Here is a 17,152-nt window from a genome sequence, read left to right as displayed (position 1 = left end):
TTTTTTTCTTAAGCACCACAATGCCTTCAATTACCAACCCTCTCCTCTCCTTTCTTCTTCTTCCTTCTCTCTCTCTTTCTCGACCTCCTTCCTCCTCCTCACAAGCTTCGTCTCCTTCCTCCCAACTCTGGCTCCTCTACTGGAGGGAGGCTTCCCCTTTTATTATGACCCGGATGAGCCCCAGGTGCTCCACTTGATGTCACTTCCTGGTGTGGCGGAAGTCCTGCCATCCAGGCTTCCCTAACTGTCCGGGCACCCCCTGGCGGTGGCCACGTCCTCTCATAAAGAGCGTCCCAGCTCCGTCCCTGTGGCCCCTAAATAGCCCTGGGCAGCCTCCCTCTCGTGGCTGAGGAGTAACATTGTCCAAGTCGGGGACTATCCAGGCGTCTCGGCCGGGCAGTGTCCCCGGACATCTGTGACAATATATATATATACAATATTCACCCACTATACTGTATATTTAATGTGTGTGTGTGTGTTTATTTATGTATTCATTGTTGGGATGCAGGAAGAGCCCACCTGCCAGTTTCCCCTTCTCGACTGTTTGCTTTGCCCACTTCACACCCCGCCTCATTAATGAGCTCCGTCACTGAAGAGTTTTGAAGAAGGCAACTCCTATCCATTGAAGAATGTCGTTCCGTTCAAATCGCCTCATTCATGGGTGCTACAAAAGGCAAACTGTCGCTGCTCCGGCGTGTGTTTGCACACACTGCTGATTTGTTCTGAAAGCCCTTTGATGGCCAACACGATGAATTAAGAAGGAGGACGGCAAAAGCAGAGCATTCAGTGCACTGCACCTGTTCCAAGTCTTTTTTTCAGTAGCTGAATTCCGTTTTATATATTTATATTTCCTCTCCATGTTCATCATTAAATAGACGTTTTTGTTTGCAGTAATTCTTTTGAATTTCACATAAAGGCCTGTGTATGGTGGTGAAAAAACAAATCTGAAGGTATTTTTTGTTATTTTTTTTCCTCTGAAAATGTAACAGCAAGCAGCGTCTGACTAGCAGGGCAGGTGTCAGGCGTTTGGGGTTTTGTTCAGAACTCTTTTAAGGACTCGGTGTCACAACTCCATTGTGTCTGTCATTGTCCTTCCCTTTCAAGCGTTTTTCTCTCGTGTTTTTCTTATTTCAGGTTTTTCTGGATTTTCCAACATGTTTGGAAAGAAAAAGAAAAAGATAGAAATTTCAGCCCCCTCCAATTTTGAGCACCGAGTTCACACTGGATTTGACCATCGGGAGCAGAAGTTCACTGGCCTCCCCCAGCAATGGCAAAGCTTATTGGCGGACACGGCCAACAGACCGAAGCCAATGGTAGACCCGTCGTACATCACTCCGATTCAGCTGGCGCCAATGAAGGTATCACCTTACTCTCTCTTTGACTTGAAGAAGTTTAGAATTTGGTAGCACACTGGCACAGAAATTTACACTGCCGCCTCACTCGCTTCACAAGACTTGGGTGCCATCCCTGCCCAGTCACTGTCTGTGGGCTCTTCACACATCTCGTGGTGGCCCTGTGGGCTTTACTCCCCTTTATCTGGGGTCTCTCAAACACCTGCCTGTTAGGTGAACTTTGAGTCCGTGTGTGTGAGGGGGCTCAGTCACTTCAGGTGGCTTGTGGCCTCGTGCACAGTGAAGATGGCAAGGGCTGCAGCCTGCCCACTGCCATAACGTGAACTGGGGGGAAATGAACAAAAGTCACAGAAATGGAAATGATAAGGCAGGGTGAGCAGGGCAAGGCTGTACTTGAAACCAAGTGTAATTAGCTATTATTATTATTATTATTATTATTATTATTATTACATGTCATTTTCTAAGTTCACTTTACGTTGAACAGGGACACGTGGAGCTGGGGCTGAACCCAGCAGGCATAGGGTGCTAGGCAGGAGTAATCCCTGTAGAGGGCGCCAGTCAATCACAGGGTGTATCATTATTATTATTATTATTCATTTTTTTCAAATGGTCATACAATAAATTTAAAACATGTTTAGGTGGTATATATTTCAGTTACATATGGATTGACAGTTTATATTGAATATGTCTGTGTACTTTAAAGCCAAATATTAGCTTAAGTCTACTAAGAACTTAAAATGAATGAATCTGAATGAATATGAAATGAGGAAAAAGCATTTCAAAATTATTAACCAGAAAAATAAATATGAATAATGACTCCCTTGTACTGAATAGTAATAATAATAATAATAATAATAATAATAATAATAATAATAGTAATAATTCAAAATATTATTTATATTAATGCTTCTTTCATTTCTTGTATTTATTCCTTGGCTTAACTATATATATATATATATATATATATATATATATATATATATATATATATATATATATATAATGAATATATTATTATTATTAGTAGTAGTAGTAATTACAATAAAAAATTACTTGTTTTGTCTGCTTCTTTTTATTATTCCTTTGTTTTATTTGACACATTGAGTAGCAGTGAGCAAAGTAATGATTGTTATAATAATAATTAGAATAAATAATTTAGTTTTTGTCCGCTCTTTGTTTTATTTCTTAATATTATTCCTTTGTTTGGCCTTACATATTGAATAGTAATGAGTCATTTAATGATTGCTAATAATAATAATAATAATAATAATAATAATAATAATAATAATAAAATGTATTCAATTAAATGAAAATATACATTAAAATTTTCAGCATTTATATGCTTGTTTCTTTCATTTGTTTTTATTATTCTTTGGATTGATTTTATACAGTGTATCTAACATTAATGAATGATATGTCATTATTAGGTTTAATGTGATGAATAACAATAACAACAATAATAATAATAATAATAATAATTCAAATGTTCTGCCTTTGCCTGCGTATTCTTTCATTTGCTTTTATTATCCTTTAGTTTGATTTTATATATCTGACATTAATGAGCAGCTTATTGATGACTTTATTATTATTTTTGTTATTATTATTATTCACGTTATTTAGAATATTAACATTGTGATAGTCTTTTTTATATAATATGGAGACCATAGCTGTAGACAGTCGTCCAGACCCCCGAGGCCCCTCAAGTGTGTTATATTCATATATGTGTGTGTCCCCCGTTGTCTTGGGCGCTATATAACCTAACATCCCATTAGCCTTCTTGACCCTTGCTGTCCTGTATCTGGACGTGGACAGTGATTGGTTCATTTCGGCCCCCTAGTTGTTCGCATTTCTAATATTCTGACCCCCCACTCCCTGCACTGTGTACTCCCACATGGAGTACCTTGGAATAACTTTACGCAGCAGCCCCCCAGTAGTTCCCTATGTTGTGTGTGCTCTTTATGTACAGAGTGACAGTATGAGGGTCATTGAGCCAGGAGATATCTATGAAGAGCCGATAAGGACTTTAATTCTCGCTCTCTTCACAGATATCTCCAAAGAAAGTGCGGTTGAGCGACACGCCTTTACAAGAAGTATGGCCTTTTGCTTCTTTGACTTTTGTTTTGCTTGTTTTGATGCTTGCCGTCCGATTCTTCGCTGCTTGCTTTAACATCCAAGTGGCTTGCTGCATGCACTGCTTAAGTCTTCCGGCTGGACATTTTCCTTGTGGTCTACCGTTTGCACGTTTTCATCTGTTTCAGCTCGCCACATTTCTTTCGTCTTCACCATTCATTAGAGAGTAATGAGTTGCCATGTCTAAACATGTATTACTCAGCAGACTGAAAATGAGTGATTTCCAAAAAGGACTTGGATGCTATAAACCCATCCGTTTGACTTGACCGTGGTTGTCACTTAACCTGCCGGTGCTCTTCTGGACCAAACCAATCATTGTGTTTTTATGTCACCTATCATAGACAAGTACACTCTGAAAGCTCTCTACACAGCAATAAAGAACAAAATGTAAGACACCACTTTGACTCCCCATGATGGGGGGGCTTACTCAGTCATTTTAGGTTAAAATTGGAACAATCAGCCTAACAATGTGGTCAATCCTGTTCATGTCCATCCATCCATCCATCCATCCATTATCCAAATCCTAACTACAGGGTCACGGGGGTCTGCTGGAGCCAATCCCAGCCAACACAGGGCGCAAGGCAGGAAACAAACCCCGGGCAGGGCGCCAGCCCACCACAGCCCTATTCATGTCATTGGTCCCAAATAACACCATGTTGAAGTTCGGAGGTCTTCAAAGTCCTACTCTCAGCCAAACTACTTATTAACTGCTAACTCAATGCAGCGCAGCAAAATATTCCATTAATCCCCTCCCTCCATGAACTACTACATCCGGGAAGCAGGACTTGCAGTGTCCAACTGTGAGGCATTTGTGCTAGCACCGCGGGCAACATGCCAGCCAAGGCCGATACTGTAAATCATAAATATAGCGCATTACGTCTGCTGGGCTTTTACTTCTCTAATTGGCCCTCATTACGCGGGGTGCTTTTAGATTGCACTGATCCAGCATAAGTGTACAGTATGTGTGCCCCTCTGATCAGGTTACCTTCCTTAGTGGTCGGCCAGCACTTGCTATTCTGGTAGCAGATGGGAGTTCAGCGTAGGCCGTCATCTCCATTTTTACTTGCAGTGTTCTGTAAAATGTAAAGCTGAGCTTTAGCATGAATTGAATTGTGCATCACCATTTCTTTTAAAATATGAATTCCTCCTTTGGCCGGATAATCATAACTCCTAGGCATCGATCTTGCATGCAGCATGCCCGGAAAATACAAAACTGCATGGTAACTTGAGAGGCAACCCAGTATGCAGGGTGCAGTTAATTTTAAATGACAGAGGAATGCGCAGTTGACCATCTGCACAGGAATGAGAGACTGAGACGTGGCCCGGGATTTCGAAAGTACGGTGACACGTTGGAAACTCGGGCGGATATAAAAAATAAACCCTGAATTAAATGCTAAGGATGAAACAAGCAGCCAACATGAAGGTGCGTTACGGTGTGCTTGGACTTGCTGTGTGCCTGATGGGGTGAGGCGTTGGAGCTCAGAGAGGAGAGCAGAGGAGTGCATGAGAAGGATGAGCTGATTGACTGCAGGCACTTATCACGAAACTTCAGTGTGGGACAGGAGTACATTAGAGCAGTTCTGTAGTAGTTACTGCATAGAGTGTACTGTGTAGGAATATCTAATGAAATTATTATCTTTAATTGGAATTTGTGCGAAACATGCTCTCCATTTCTTAAATTTATTAAAATTACTGCATAATATAGAGCAGTAGAAAACTAAATAATTCACCATTAAATATACCATAAAATATTGGGTACAATATAGGATTTAAAAAACCTTTTCAATTCGATATTAAAATATATATCGATGGTATGGGAATATCTAATGGGTGGTGTATTTAGCAGAGCTTCTATTTATTCTACTGTACAATTTTGTACTCAACATTAAAGAGTGTAATGGGAAGGCAATGCTGGACTGACACCATGACCGGGATGGACGGTGGTCCTGTCCCCACACCAGAGGAGACAGCCTACCCAGACTGTATGCTCCTTCAGTACACTAGGTGGCAGCGTTCCTGAACTGGCACAGACATCCAAATACTCACAGAGCATGCTGGGATCTGTAGTTCAATTTAGCAGCCCTATCAGCTGCCATGGGGTGCCGCCAAGGAGGAGCTGCTTTGAGGGGCTTCCATCTGACCCGACAGTGCCAGGACCCCTGGGTCCTGGATTAAAGGGGCCTCCTTATTTTAACTGGGGGAGTCAGAGTCAGGAAGAGGAGGAGGAGGAAAGCAGCACTTGCTGGGAAGGCGTGGAGGACGGGAGGAAGAGAGAAAGGCCGAGAATTGGGTTCTCACACAAGTCTGTGAATAACGAAAGGTTATTTGAATCTGTGACGAGCACTTGAACAGTTATGTGGCCACAACACTACACTGCAGTTCGGTATTAATAATAATATACAATATATTGAACAGAAAAAACTATCCAATTCCATATTAAAATATATACAGGATAGGAATATCTAATGTATGGTGTATTTAGTACAATTTTCTATTTATTTTGTACTCAAAATTAAAGAGTGTAATGGGAAGGCAATGCTGGACTGACACCCTGACCGGGTGGTCCTGTCCCCACACCAGAGGAGACAGCCTACCCAGACTGTATGCTCCTTATGTTCACTAGGTGACAGCGTTCCTAAACTGGCACAGCCATCCAAACACCCACACAGCATGTTGGGAACCATAGTTCCATTTAGCAGCCTTACTGGATGCCATGGGGTTCTGCCAAAGGGGAGCTGCTTTGAGGGACTTCCATCTGACTCCTGGGTCTGGGATTAAAGGGGCCTCCTCATCTTAACTGGGGGAGTCAGAGTCAGGAGGAGGAGGAGGAGGAGGAAAGCAGCACTTGCTGAGAAGGAGTGGAGGACGGGAGGAAGAGAGAAAGACGGAGAATCAGGTTCTCACACAAGCCTGTGAATAACGAAAGGTTATTTGAACCTGTGACGGGCACTTGAACAGTTGTGTGGCATCATCACTGTCTAATGTATGGTATATTACTACAGTTTTGTGTTTACTGTACTACAGTTCTGTATTAATAATAATAATAACATATAATATGTTAAACAGATAAAACAATCTAATTCCATAATAAAAATACTTGATGATATATGGTATTGGAAAACTGTACAATTCAGGATTACATATACTAATATCTAATATAGTGTAGGAAATCTGATAAATACAATTCTGCATTAAATATTCTTTATAATATAGAGTGCAGTGTATGCCATGTTTTATTTACTGTACAATACAATACTGTATTAAAAACACACACATGATGGAGGACAAACTATCTAATCCTCTATTAAATGTGCTACATAATTTAGTGTAGGAAAACTGCAGAGTTCTGAATTTCAATTATGATATTATATATTTCATAGGAAAACTGTATTCAATAAATCAGTGGAGATATTCCTGTACAGCATACTGCTATGTAATATATGGTGTGGAAATATCTAGTGTATGGAATATTTGTTAGAAGTTTGAGTTTACTCTAAAAGACAATTCTACAGTATATTAAAAAATAATGTGTAATAAACAGTATGTAATAGGAAAACTATAGAATTCTCTATTAAATTTACATTATAGCATACAGCATTGGAGAACTACTGTACGATGCCATTTTAAATAAATTTACCATATAGCAGAGTGTAGGAAAAGCTGTTCTAAAATATATTATATAATATACAGCATAGTAGAATTGTACAGTTCTGTATTATTATACTAATGCAAAATATGGTACAGAAATACTGTATGTAGTGTATGGTATATTTATTGAAATGTTGAGTTTACTATACAATACAATACAATTCTGTATTAAAATAGTTTATAATATATAGTGTATGAAATATACTGCATTAAACACTGTTTACTTTATAACATTAAAGTCAGGGATAGATGGAGACGGACGATCCGCTGTGGTGACCCCTAAATGGGAGCCGACGAAAGAAGATGAAGACTTTAAAATATACAGTACTGGGACACTGCACTACTCTGTGTTAAATATAAATATATGACACAGAAAAACTGCACAATCCTATATAAATGTGCTCCATAGTACGGTTTATTTACCGGACTTTGGAGTTTACTACACAATACTATTCTGCAATAAAAAAAATAAAATGTATATGTATGGCATTGGAAAAGCTATTCAATGCTGTATTAAATATACTTTAGAATATATAGTATATAGGGGAGGCACGGTGGCGCAGTGGTAGCACTGCTGCCTCGCAGTAAGGAGACCTGGGTTTGCTCCTGCCTTGTGGTCCGTGCTGCTGGGATTGGCATTGGCACACCACAGCCAGGAATTGGATTTAAGTGGGTTTGAGAATGAGCTGAGAATTTCCTTGACTAGATGTTTTTGCCAGCTATTTGACTTTAAAAGAGTAAATAAAAGCTTGACATGACATTTCTTTTGCCACGTAATGCTGTATTTGTGTAAGTTTTACTTTATGCTTCAAGCCAAACAGCATTCACTGAGACCGTCGAACAGTAGACTGGAAACACAGCGATACTCTGCACAAGGGTGCCATCTAGTGCTTCAACTTTAGCATTGCAAGAATTGACAGTAATTGACATCACACAAGGGCGCCATCTAGTGCTCCATTTTAGTAATGCAATGTTTACACAGCAATTACCCAGAGTGTTGGAATTTATCACACGTCGCATTAATAAGATGCTGTTTTCTTTTTCTTTGTTTTAAAAGATTTAGTGAAAAGTAAAAGCAAATAATCCACACTAGAATAAAGAAAAAAGGTTGTTACACACGTAGAATAAAAGAAAAAGAAAAAAAATGTTTCTTCTATAAACTTATCTTTTCTTGTCAGACCTCAGTTTCTCTATATTTAAAGATGATTTATTTCGTATTCGGTACATTCTAACATATGGGAATGCACATTTAACAGAGCACGTTAACTTTCATATCATTGAGCACGCAAGGCACGATTTACAATTGTGTGCCCTCCATGCCTTACGCACGGCAAGGCAGGTCACTAACTGAGACTATTCTATAGTCAGAGGGGCAAAAAGCAGTTAGTCGATACCAATTCAATTCAACTTGTAGGGGTTATAAGAACCTCTCATAGACTATACACAAATATTTAGGCAAGCATTTAATAATATAGCTTAATAGCTCTTACACATCCGCCCCTATTTGATTATGCTAAGGCGAAATCAATTATTTTAGCATTACTTTAGTAAGAGTAATTATTAATTAACTAATAATTAATTAACTAACAATAATAATAATAATAATTATGAAACTTATGAAACTTAACCCCTTAACCCTAACCCTAATTTTAGCATTACTTTAGTAAGAGTAATTATTAATTAACTAATAATAATAATAATAATAATAATTATTATTATTATTATTATTATTATTATTATTATTAATGAACTTAAACCAAACCTATGAAACTTGAAACTTAAATGTAAACTTATACTTAAATGTTAATGCACAAGCACAACTAAACAAATTAAGCAGGCATCATTTAAGATTAGTCATCTCAATTAGTTTGTTCACAGGTCTAAGATGCTGTTTTAAAGTATAATTTAGCCATATTCAAGTGATAAACTCAAAGAAAATAAATTAATATATAAATAACGAGTACCTCTCAGCCTAATGTTTAAGACTAACTATGGGGCTCGGCACCCTGCTTGCTTCGCTCCCTCGCTACACGCTAGTCACTTCGCGGATCTGCCGCTGGCGTAAACAGATTGTTATTTTAATGGGAATTGTTGCATATGAATAATAGAATGAACTATTTTACATTACATTAAAAAATAGTAAAACGTAATAAATTGAAAGAAAATTATGTTTCATGTTGCGTTAAAGGTTTTCGTTGCGTTATACGTTTTCATTCTGTTTGGCTTTGAAATTAACACACAAATACTTTTTAAACTTACACTTTTACTGTAAAACTTCAGCAAAAACAATTTATTGTAGTAACTTTTCGTCAATACGACGCTGAATTTTGATTCCGTGTTTGGACTTTCATCGTGACAGCGCAACGTATAACTGCCCGTGAGTGAATTTTGTTTCTTTCTCTCTAATAAATAAACCGACTTTGTCGAATGTTTGGCCCTGTGATTTGTTAATTGTCTTTGCCAAACGCTCTTCTCACGGGAAACTGTAAATGTTTTAATACAAATAACATATCAAGATCTCCTTTGGTGTCTCATGTTAGATGTATTACATTACCTTTCTTGTTTTCTGTTAAAATTTTACATGTCAGAATTATTCGACCAATTTTCAACACAACTAATTTTGTCTTATTGCATAGCCCATCACTCGGACATAAATTACGCAATAACATTACAATACATCCTTCGCTTAACAGAAATTTGGCCGGTGGAAGACCCGCTGGTGTTAACGGTTGTAGATATTCTACAGGATATTGTAAGTTGATGTTTTCATCTACCGCACCATCACCACCAACAGTTTCAGCAGAGTCTATTGATAAGCATTTAACCAATCGACAATTTTCGTGTTAATTCGTTTGACTTCATCGTTTCGGTGCTAGGATTGCCCGTGTACTCATTTTTTCTGTTGATAACCCTTAGTGATGAAATTCTTCAATGCGTCTTCTTTAATTGGGAACACAAAGTGAGGAAAACATAAAAAATGTATAAGAGCTGAGAGCGCAGGAACTGTGTCTGTTAAAAGCATTCCCACCAATGAGAGGTGAGAGGGCCGCGGGCGTGGGCCGTTAACCGGAAATGGTTGAGAGGAGGGCGGGACTTGAAAAAAATCTCTTGCCTATAGTCTTGTCTCGTCTCAAGATTTTCTTTTATAATAGAGAGATATGATTGGATGCTTGTACATTACATATGGGACTGCTTGTTATCTGTATACTGAGATTTAACCAAGGGGCATTTACTTTTTCACACTTGTTCACTGGAGAGATACTTTGGTCCGAGAAGACAAAAATTGAACTCTTTTGTATGTTGTGTGGTGAACAGCAGACTCTGCTCCTCGCCTGCCTAATGCCATTTCTACAGTGAAATATGGTGGTGGCAGCATAAGGATATGGTGGTGGTGGTGGTGGTGGTGTTGGGGGTTCAAGGACAGAGAGACTGGTCAGAATTTAGGGAAAGGTGAATGCAGCCAAATCCATTGAGGTCCTTGAAGAAGACCTGCTCTTCAGTAAGTGCCACCTTCAGACTGGGGTGACGGTTCACCTCTCAACACAACACAATGAGGTGATGCATACAGACAATGCAATGCTGGTGGGGCTTTGAGACAAGTCTCCGTCCGTCCTTCAGCGGCCCAACCAAACCTCAGACTGAAACCTCACCGAACATCTGAGGGGAGACCTGAAGGTGGCAGTTTACAGGAACTTCCCATCTAATCTAACGAAGCTTGAGATGTTCTGCCAGGAAGAATGGCAGGGGTGACTTTGGGACAAGTCTCTGAGTGCAGGGCCATCTTAACAGCATTATAGGACCCCTCGGGCAAAGCAGTGCACTGGAGCCCCTACCTAACACAACCACTTACAGGAATAAAAATGTAAAGAATTGATAAAATGAAACATACATTTATTGTCTTGTTACTTCCAACGTAATCAGTGTTTAAACATTAAAAAACACGCTGAACAGCAAAGATGAATCAACACAAATGTTTGAACAATATAACCTTAATAAACACAAAATGATGCTCTGTTGGCAAACCATACAGACGCAGACGGCGCAGTATGTTAATGAACTATTTGATTGCAGAGAATTGAGTTGAAGTGACATTAACATGTACGCTTTTAGGTGATGTCGTGTGTGAGATCTGTACACATACAGGTGCGTGAGGTGGCAGAGGTGACCGTGATACTAAATCAGAGGAGAATGTCAATGTCCGCTTATGACACAATAACAAATATTGATAGTTTAGTATAGTAGAGCATTTAATTATTGCCAGCAAGTCACAACATACATAGATTAGCATGGGGCCTCTACGCTCATAAGGGCCCCTGGGCAACTGCCCAGTGTGCCCATGCATCTCTAAGTGTCTGAGTGGCATAGACTTAAACCCCATCGCACACCATGGAGATGGAGATACCTGAAGATGGCAGTTTGCAGATGCTTCTCGTTCCATCTAATGCACGGGTGTTGTCCAGTGGCTGTAGGTTTTCATTCTAACCATCTTCTTCATTAGTGACCAGTTTTTTGCTGCTAATTAACTTCTTTTGCCTTAATTTTAATTGGTGTGACTCAGGCCCCTTAGTTATCTCTTTTTTCCTTAATTAGCAGCTAAACAATAACGAGACACAAAACAAAATGCCATGTGACCAGCTCACCTGTGCCCATATCACACAATATCTACAAATAAAGAAAGGGTGATGGTCTCGGGAAGGTTGATCTGTCAGACAGAGCCCTCTTAACAGCATCATAGACCCCCTGGGCAAAGTAGAGCACTGGGGTCCCTGTTTTGATAGTAAAACAGAAACATACCTAGTGATCAGAAAAAAAACGTGGGCCCCTATGCTCGTGGGGACCCCAGTCAACTGCCCAGCATGCCCATGCATTAAGATGGCCCTGCTCTCAGGTCACCCAAACATTTTGACGGTGTTGTTAGAAAAAACAGAAAAATCAACAGGAATGTCTGCTGTGGCAGAATGAGAGCAGCAACAGGCCACAGAATTAAATAAAGGGTTTAATTAACAGCAAGAATCAGCTTCTCATTAAGATGTTGGTTGGAGTGAAATTGGACTCAATCCTTAAAAACAAGGCTTTTAAAATGAAGGGAAAAGAAGTTAATTAGCAGTGAAAACTGGGCAACGGTTAGGAAGAGGGTTAGGATGAAAACCTGCAGCCAGTGCGCCCCACCAGACACCCCTGATGTAACGGAACCTGTGAGCATCTGCCAGGATGAGTTAGATAAGCTGGACAAATCCAGGGGTGCAGACCTTGTAGAGACTCCACTCAGAAAAGTCAAACCCAAAGTACTGAATTAAGGGTCTGAATACTTTTATGAATGAGAGATTTCTGTTTTTGATTTTTAATAAATTTGCAAACCTCTAATAAAATATATTGTCATTTTGTGATTATGGGTTATTGAATGTAGACTGAAGGGCAGAAAGGGCAAATGTACAGTCATATGAAAAAGTTTGGGAACCCCCCTCTCAGCCTGCATAGTAATCGACTCTCCTTTCAACAGTAAAGATCACAGTGCTATGTCTCTCATTTCCTAGGAGTACTGCGGTGTCTTCTGAACAAAGATTTTTAGTGACGCAGTATTTAGTTGTATGAAATGAAATCAAATGTGAAAACTGGCTGTGCACAAATGTGGGTCCCCTTGTCATTGTGCTGATTTGAATGCCTGTCACTGCTCAATGCTGATTGCTTGGTTGGATGAGCTCGTCAAGCCTTGAACTTCATAGACAGGAGTATCCAATCATGAGTGGTCAAAGGTATTTAAGGTAGTCAACTGCAAGTTGTGCTTCCTTCCCTTTGACTCTCCTCTGAAGAGTGACAGACAGCATGGGATCCTCAAAGCAACTCTCCAAAGATCTGAAAACAAAGATTGTTGAGTCTCCTGGTTTAGGGGAAGGCTACAAAAAGCTATCTCAGAGGTTTAAACTGTCATCTTCAAGTGTAAGGAATGGAATCAGGAAATGGAAGGCCACAGGCACAGTTGCTGTTAAACCAACACAGCAGGTCTGGTAGGCCAAGAAAAATACAGGAGCGGCATATGAAGAGGCAGGATTGTGAGAATGGTGACAGACAACCACAGATCACCTCCAAAGACCTGCAAGAACATCTCGCTGCTGATGGTGTATCTGTACAATGTTCTACAATTCAGCGCAATTTGCACAAAGAACATCTGTATGGCAGGGTGATGAGAAAGAAGCCCTTTCTGCACTCACACCACAAACAGAGTCGCTTGTTGTATCAAATGCTCATTTAGACGAGCCAGATTCATTTGGGAACAAAGTGCTTTGGACTGATGAGACACAAATGGAGTTCTTTGGTCATCACAAAATGTGCTTTGCATGGCAGAAGAAGAACACTGCATTCCAAGAAAAACACCTGCTACCTCCTGTCAAATGTGGTGGAGGTCCCATCATGCTGTGGGGCTGTGTGGCCAGTTCAGGGACTGGGGTCCTTGTTAAAGTTGAGGGTCGGATGAATTCAACCCAATATCAAACAATTCTTCAGGATAATGTTCAAGGATCAGTCACAAAGTTGAAGTTATGCAGGAGTTGGATATTCCAACAAGACGATGAAAACACAGTTGGAAATCTACAAAGGCATTCATGCAGAGGGAGAAGTACAATGTTGTGGAATGGCCGTCACAGTCCCCTGACTTGAATATCATCGAAAATCTATGGGATGATTTGAAGCAGGCTGTCCATCAAATTGAACTGAACTGGAGAGATTTTGTATGAAGAATGGTCAGAAATACCTCCATCCAGAATCCAGACCCTCATCACAGGCTATAGGAGGACAGCGTCGAGAGGCCCAAAGGAGCAAAAGGAGGCTCAACTAAGTATTGATGTCATATCTCGGATGGGTGCCCACATTTATGCACCTGTCTGATTTTGTTATGATGCATATTGCATATTTTATGTTATTCCAATAAACTTAATAAACTCATGTTTTCCGTACGGCATGTCATATATTAGAAGGAAGTTGCTACTTTGACAGCTCAGCCAATGAGAAACAAAAATCCAAAGAATTAGGAGGGGATCCCAAACTTTATATCATATGACTGTATCCATTTAAATTGAAATTCATGGGAATTATGTGTCTGAATTACAATTACAAAAATTCACCTTAGGAAAGGAGCATTCGGGAACGGATTATCTTTGCATAGACGAGGAAAACTGGTATGGCAGTAGTTTGACACCCGCTACGGCCGATTCCTGCCCTCTTCCAAAAGTGGTGAAGATGAACCCATCCTAAGCTTTAAAAAGGACAATGCAGCTTTCAGAAAGTTTATTATGTTGTGTTGCAACTTAAAATACGTGGGACAGCTGTTCTGAACTTGAGGAAAATAATTGCATCTCGGCGCAAAATAGAAGTCGTCAGTTTTCATTTGTGTAACGTCCAAATGCACGCTATGAAGTCAGGCGTGTGTTATTATAACAGGATTAAAAAAAAATGTCATCGTGCTGAAAACACATCTAGCTTCGGATTCTGTCATGTTTGTCACAATTTACCTGAACGTTGTGTATTTATGAACTCATTTGAAAAAATAATGTACAATATTTGCTTCTTGTCACTCTGCATTTATTGCATGTAATATAACAAATGTCCTCCAGTGTTGCTTTCTTTTTTCCTAAATGGAAACTTCAATGACTTTGACAAGCCTTTGGGCTTCTCTGCTGCTTTCCAGAATCCACAGTGTAGGAGACTGAGTGAGGCATCGCTGTTCCATGCCCATCCAGGGATACCAACATAAGGTAGAAAGTGAGGGTATTGATGAGAGAAGAAGAAGAAGAAGAACAACTGATGGGACCCCAGAGGGGCTCCCTGTTGGAACTTCCTGCAGGTGTCCACATGGAAGGACCATGAGAGCCATGCTGGGGGAGAAACGCGTGTCTCCGGTAGGTGGTGGTGGTGGTGTAGCGGTGAAGGCTTTGGACTTCAAACCCTGAGGTTTATGGGGTCAGATCCCACTACTGACACCACTGTGCGACTAAGCAGCGAGTCACTTGACTTGCCTGTGCTCCAGTTAGAAAGCCAAAAGAAATGGAACCAATTGGATCACAAATGCTGTATGTCACCTTGGAGAAAGGAGTCAGCCAAATAAGTCAATGTAAATGTTTCCCACTGGCCATCTGTTATGATGGCATCCTGGCCTGGTAAGTAACCACCATCCATCTGGCCAGGATGTGAGTCTGACCTTGCCTTCTACACTCTCTCTCTCTCTCACTATAGATAGATAGATAGATAGATAGATAGATAGATAGATAGATAGATAGATAGATAGATAGATAGATAGATAGATAGATGATAATGAAAGGCACTATATGATAGATAGATAGATAGATAGATAGATAGATAGATAGATAGATAGATAGATAGATAGATAGATAGATAGATAGATAGATACTTTATTAATCCCAAATAGAAATTCCCATACTCCAGCAGCAGCATACTGATAAACAATATTAAATTAAAGAGTGATAACAATGCAGGTATAACAGACAATAACTTTGTATAATGTTAGCATTTACTCCCCCGGGTGGAACTGAAGAGTCACATAGTGTGGGGTCTCCTCAGTCTGTCAGTGGAGCAGGACGGTGACAGCAGTCTGTCACTGAAGCTGCTCCTCTGTCTGGAGATGATCCTGTTCAGTGGATTCTCCATGATTGACAGGAGTCTGCTCAGCGCCCGTCGCTCTGCCACGGATGTCAAACTGTCCAGCTCCATGCCTACAATAGAGCCTGCCTTCCTCACCAGTTTGTCCAGGCGTGAGGCGTCCCTCTTCTTTATGCTGCCTCCCCAGCACACCACCACGTAGAAGAGGGCGCGCACCACAACCGTCTGATAGAACATCTGCAGTATCTTATTGCAGATGTTGAAGGACGCCAGCCTTCTAAGGAAGTATAGTCGTCTCTGTTCTCTCTTGCACAGAGCATCAGTATTGGCAGTCCAGTTTATCATCCAGCTGCACTCCCAGGTATTTATAGGTCTGCACCCTCTGCACAGTCACCTCTGATGATCACAGGGTCCATGAGGGGCCTGGGCCTCCTAAAATCCACCACCAGCTCCTTGGTCTTGCTGGTGTTCAGGTGTAGGTATAGATAGATAGTGGAAAATGAGCTCCAATAATATATATATATATATATATATATATATATATATATATATATATATATATATATATATATATATATACATCCATCCATTTTCCAACCCATGAATCCAAACACAGGGTCACGGGGTCTGCTGGAGCCAATTCCAGCCAACACAGGGCACAAGGTAGGAACCAATCCTGGGCAGGGTGCCAACCCACCACAGTATATATATATATATATATATATATATATATATATATATATATATATTTCACACTCTCTGGCCACTTTATTAGGTACACCTTGCTAGTACCGGATTAGACCTTCTTTTTCCTTGTAATTCTTCATGGCACACATTCAACAAGGTGCTCAGGGATTCCTCAGGGAGTTTGATTCATATTGACATGATGGCATCGCTTAGTGGCTGCAGGTTTGCCATCTGCACATCCATGATGCGAGTCTTCCACTCCACCACACCCCAAAGGTGCTCAATTGGATTGAGATCTGGTGACTGTGTACCTCACTTGTGCTTATTTTAGCTCAAACCAGTCTGGCCATTCACCTCTGACATCAAGAGAACTGCCACTTACTGGATATTTTCCCCTTTTCTCTGTAAAGTCTAGAGATGGATGTGCATGAAAATTCCAGTAGATCAGCAGTTTGTGAAATACTCAGAGCAGCCTGTCTGACACCAACAACCACACCACGTTCAGAGTCACTTCAGTCCCCATTGTGATGCTCAGTTTGAACTTCAGCATGTCGTCTTGATGATGTCTAAGGGCCGAAATGCATTGAGTGGCTGATTCAATATTTGCGTTAACAACCCGTTGAACACGTGTACCTAATAAAGTGTCTGCTGAGTGTATACTTTATGCATTAATACTGTATATTTAAATGTACATTTTCTCTCAGATAATTGTATTCATTCATAAG

At 40.2% G+C, this 17,152-nt stretch overlaps 1 protein-coding gene across 4 annotated transcripts in view; it reads left to right on the top strand.

Moving 5' to 3' along the window:
* pak5 (p21 protein (Cdc42/Rac)-activated kinase 5) overlaps nt 1-17,152 on the top strand; it is a 151,594-nt gene that overhangs the window by 79,060 nt on the left and 55,382 nt on the right. For 2 of the 4 annotated variants that reach the window (XM_039738555.1, XM_039738557.1), the window contains exons 2-3: nt 1,135-1,358; nt 3,398-3,442. In XM_039738555.1, coding sequence (XP_039594489.1) covers nt 1,155-1,358; nt 3,398-3,442 — 249 coding nt within the window. In that variant the 5' untranslated portion in view covers nt 1,135-1,154. Of the gene's footprint in view, nt 1-1,134; nt 1,359-3,397; nt 3,443-14,846; nt 15,023-17,152 lie in introns of those variants that run through there. The other 2 variants (XM_039738556.1, XM_039738558.1) reach the window with 2 other exon arrangements.

Source organism: Polypterus senegalus, chromosome 16 (genome assembly GCF_016835505.1).
Source record: "Polypterus senegalus isolate Bchr_013 chromosome 16, ASM1683550v1, whole genome shotgun sequence".
Classification (NCBI taxonomy): Eukaryota; Metazoa; Chordata; class Cladistia; order Polypteriformes; family Polypteridae; genus Polypterus; species Polypterus senegalus.
Note: the sequence above shows the minus strand (reverse complement) of the source record. Positions and strands in the feature narration are given on the sequence as shown.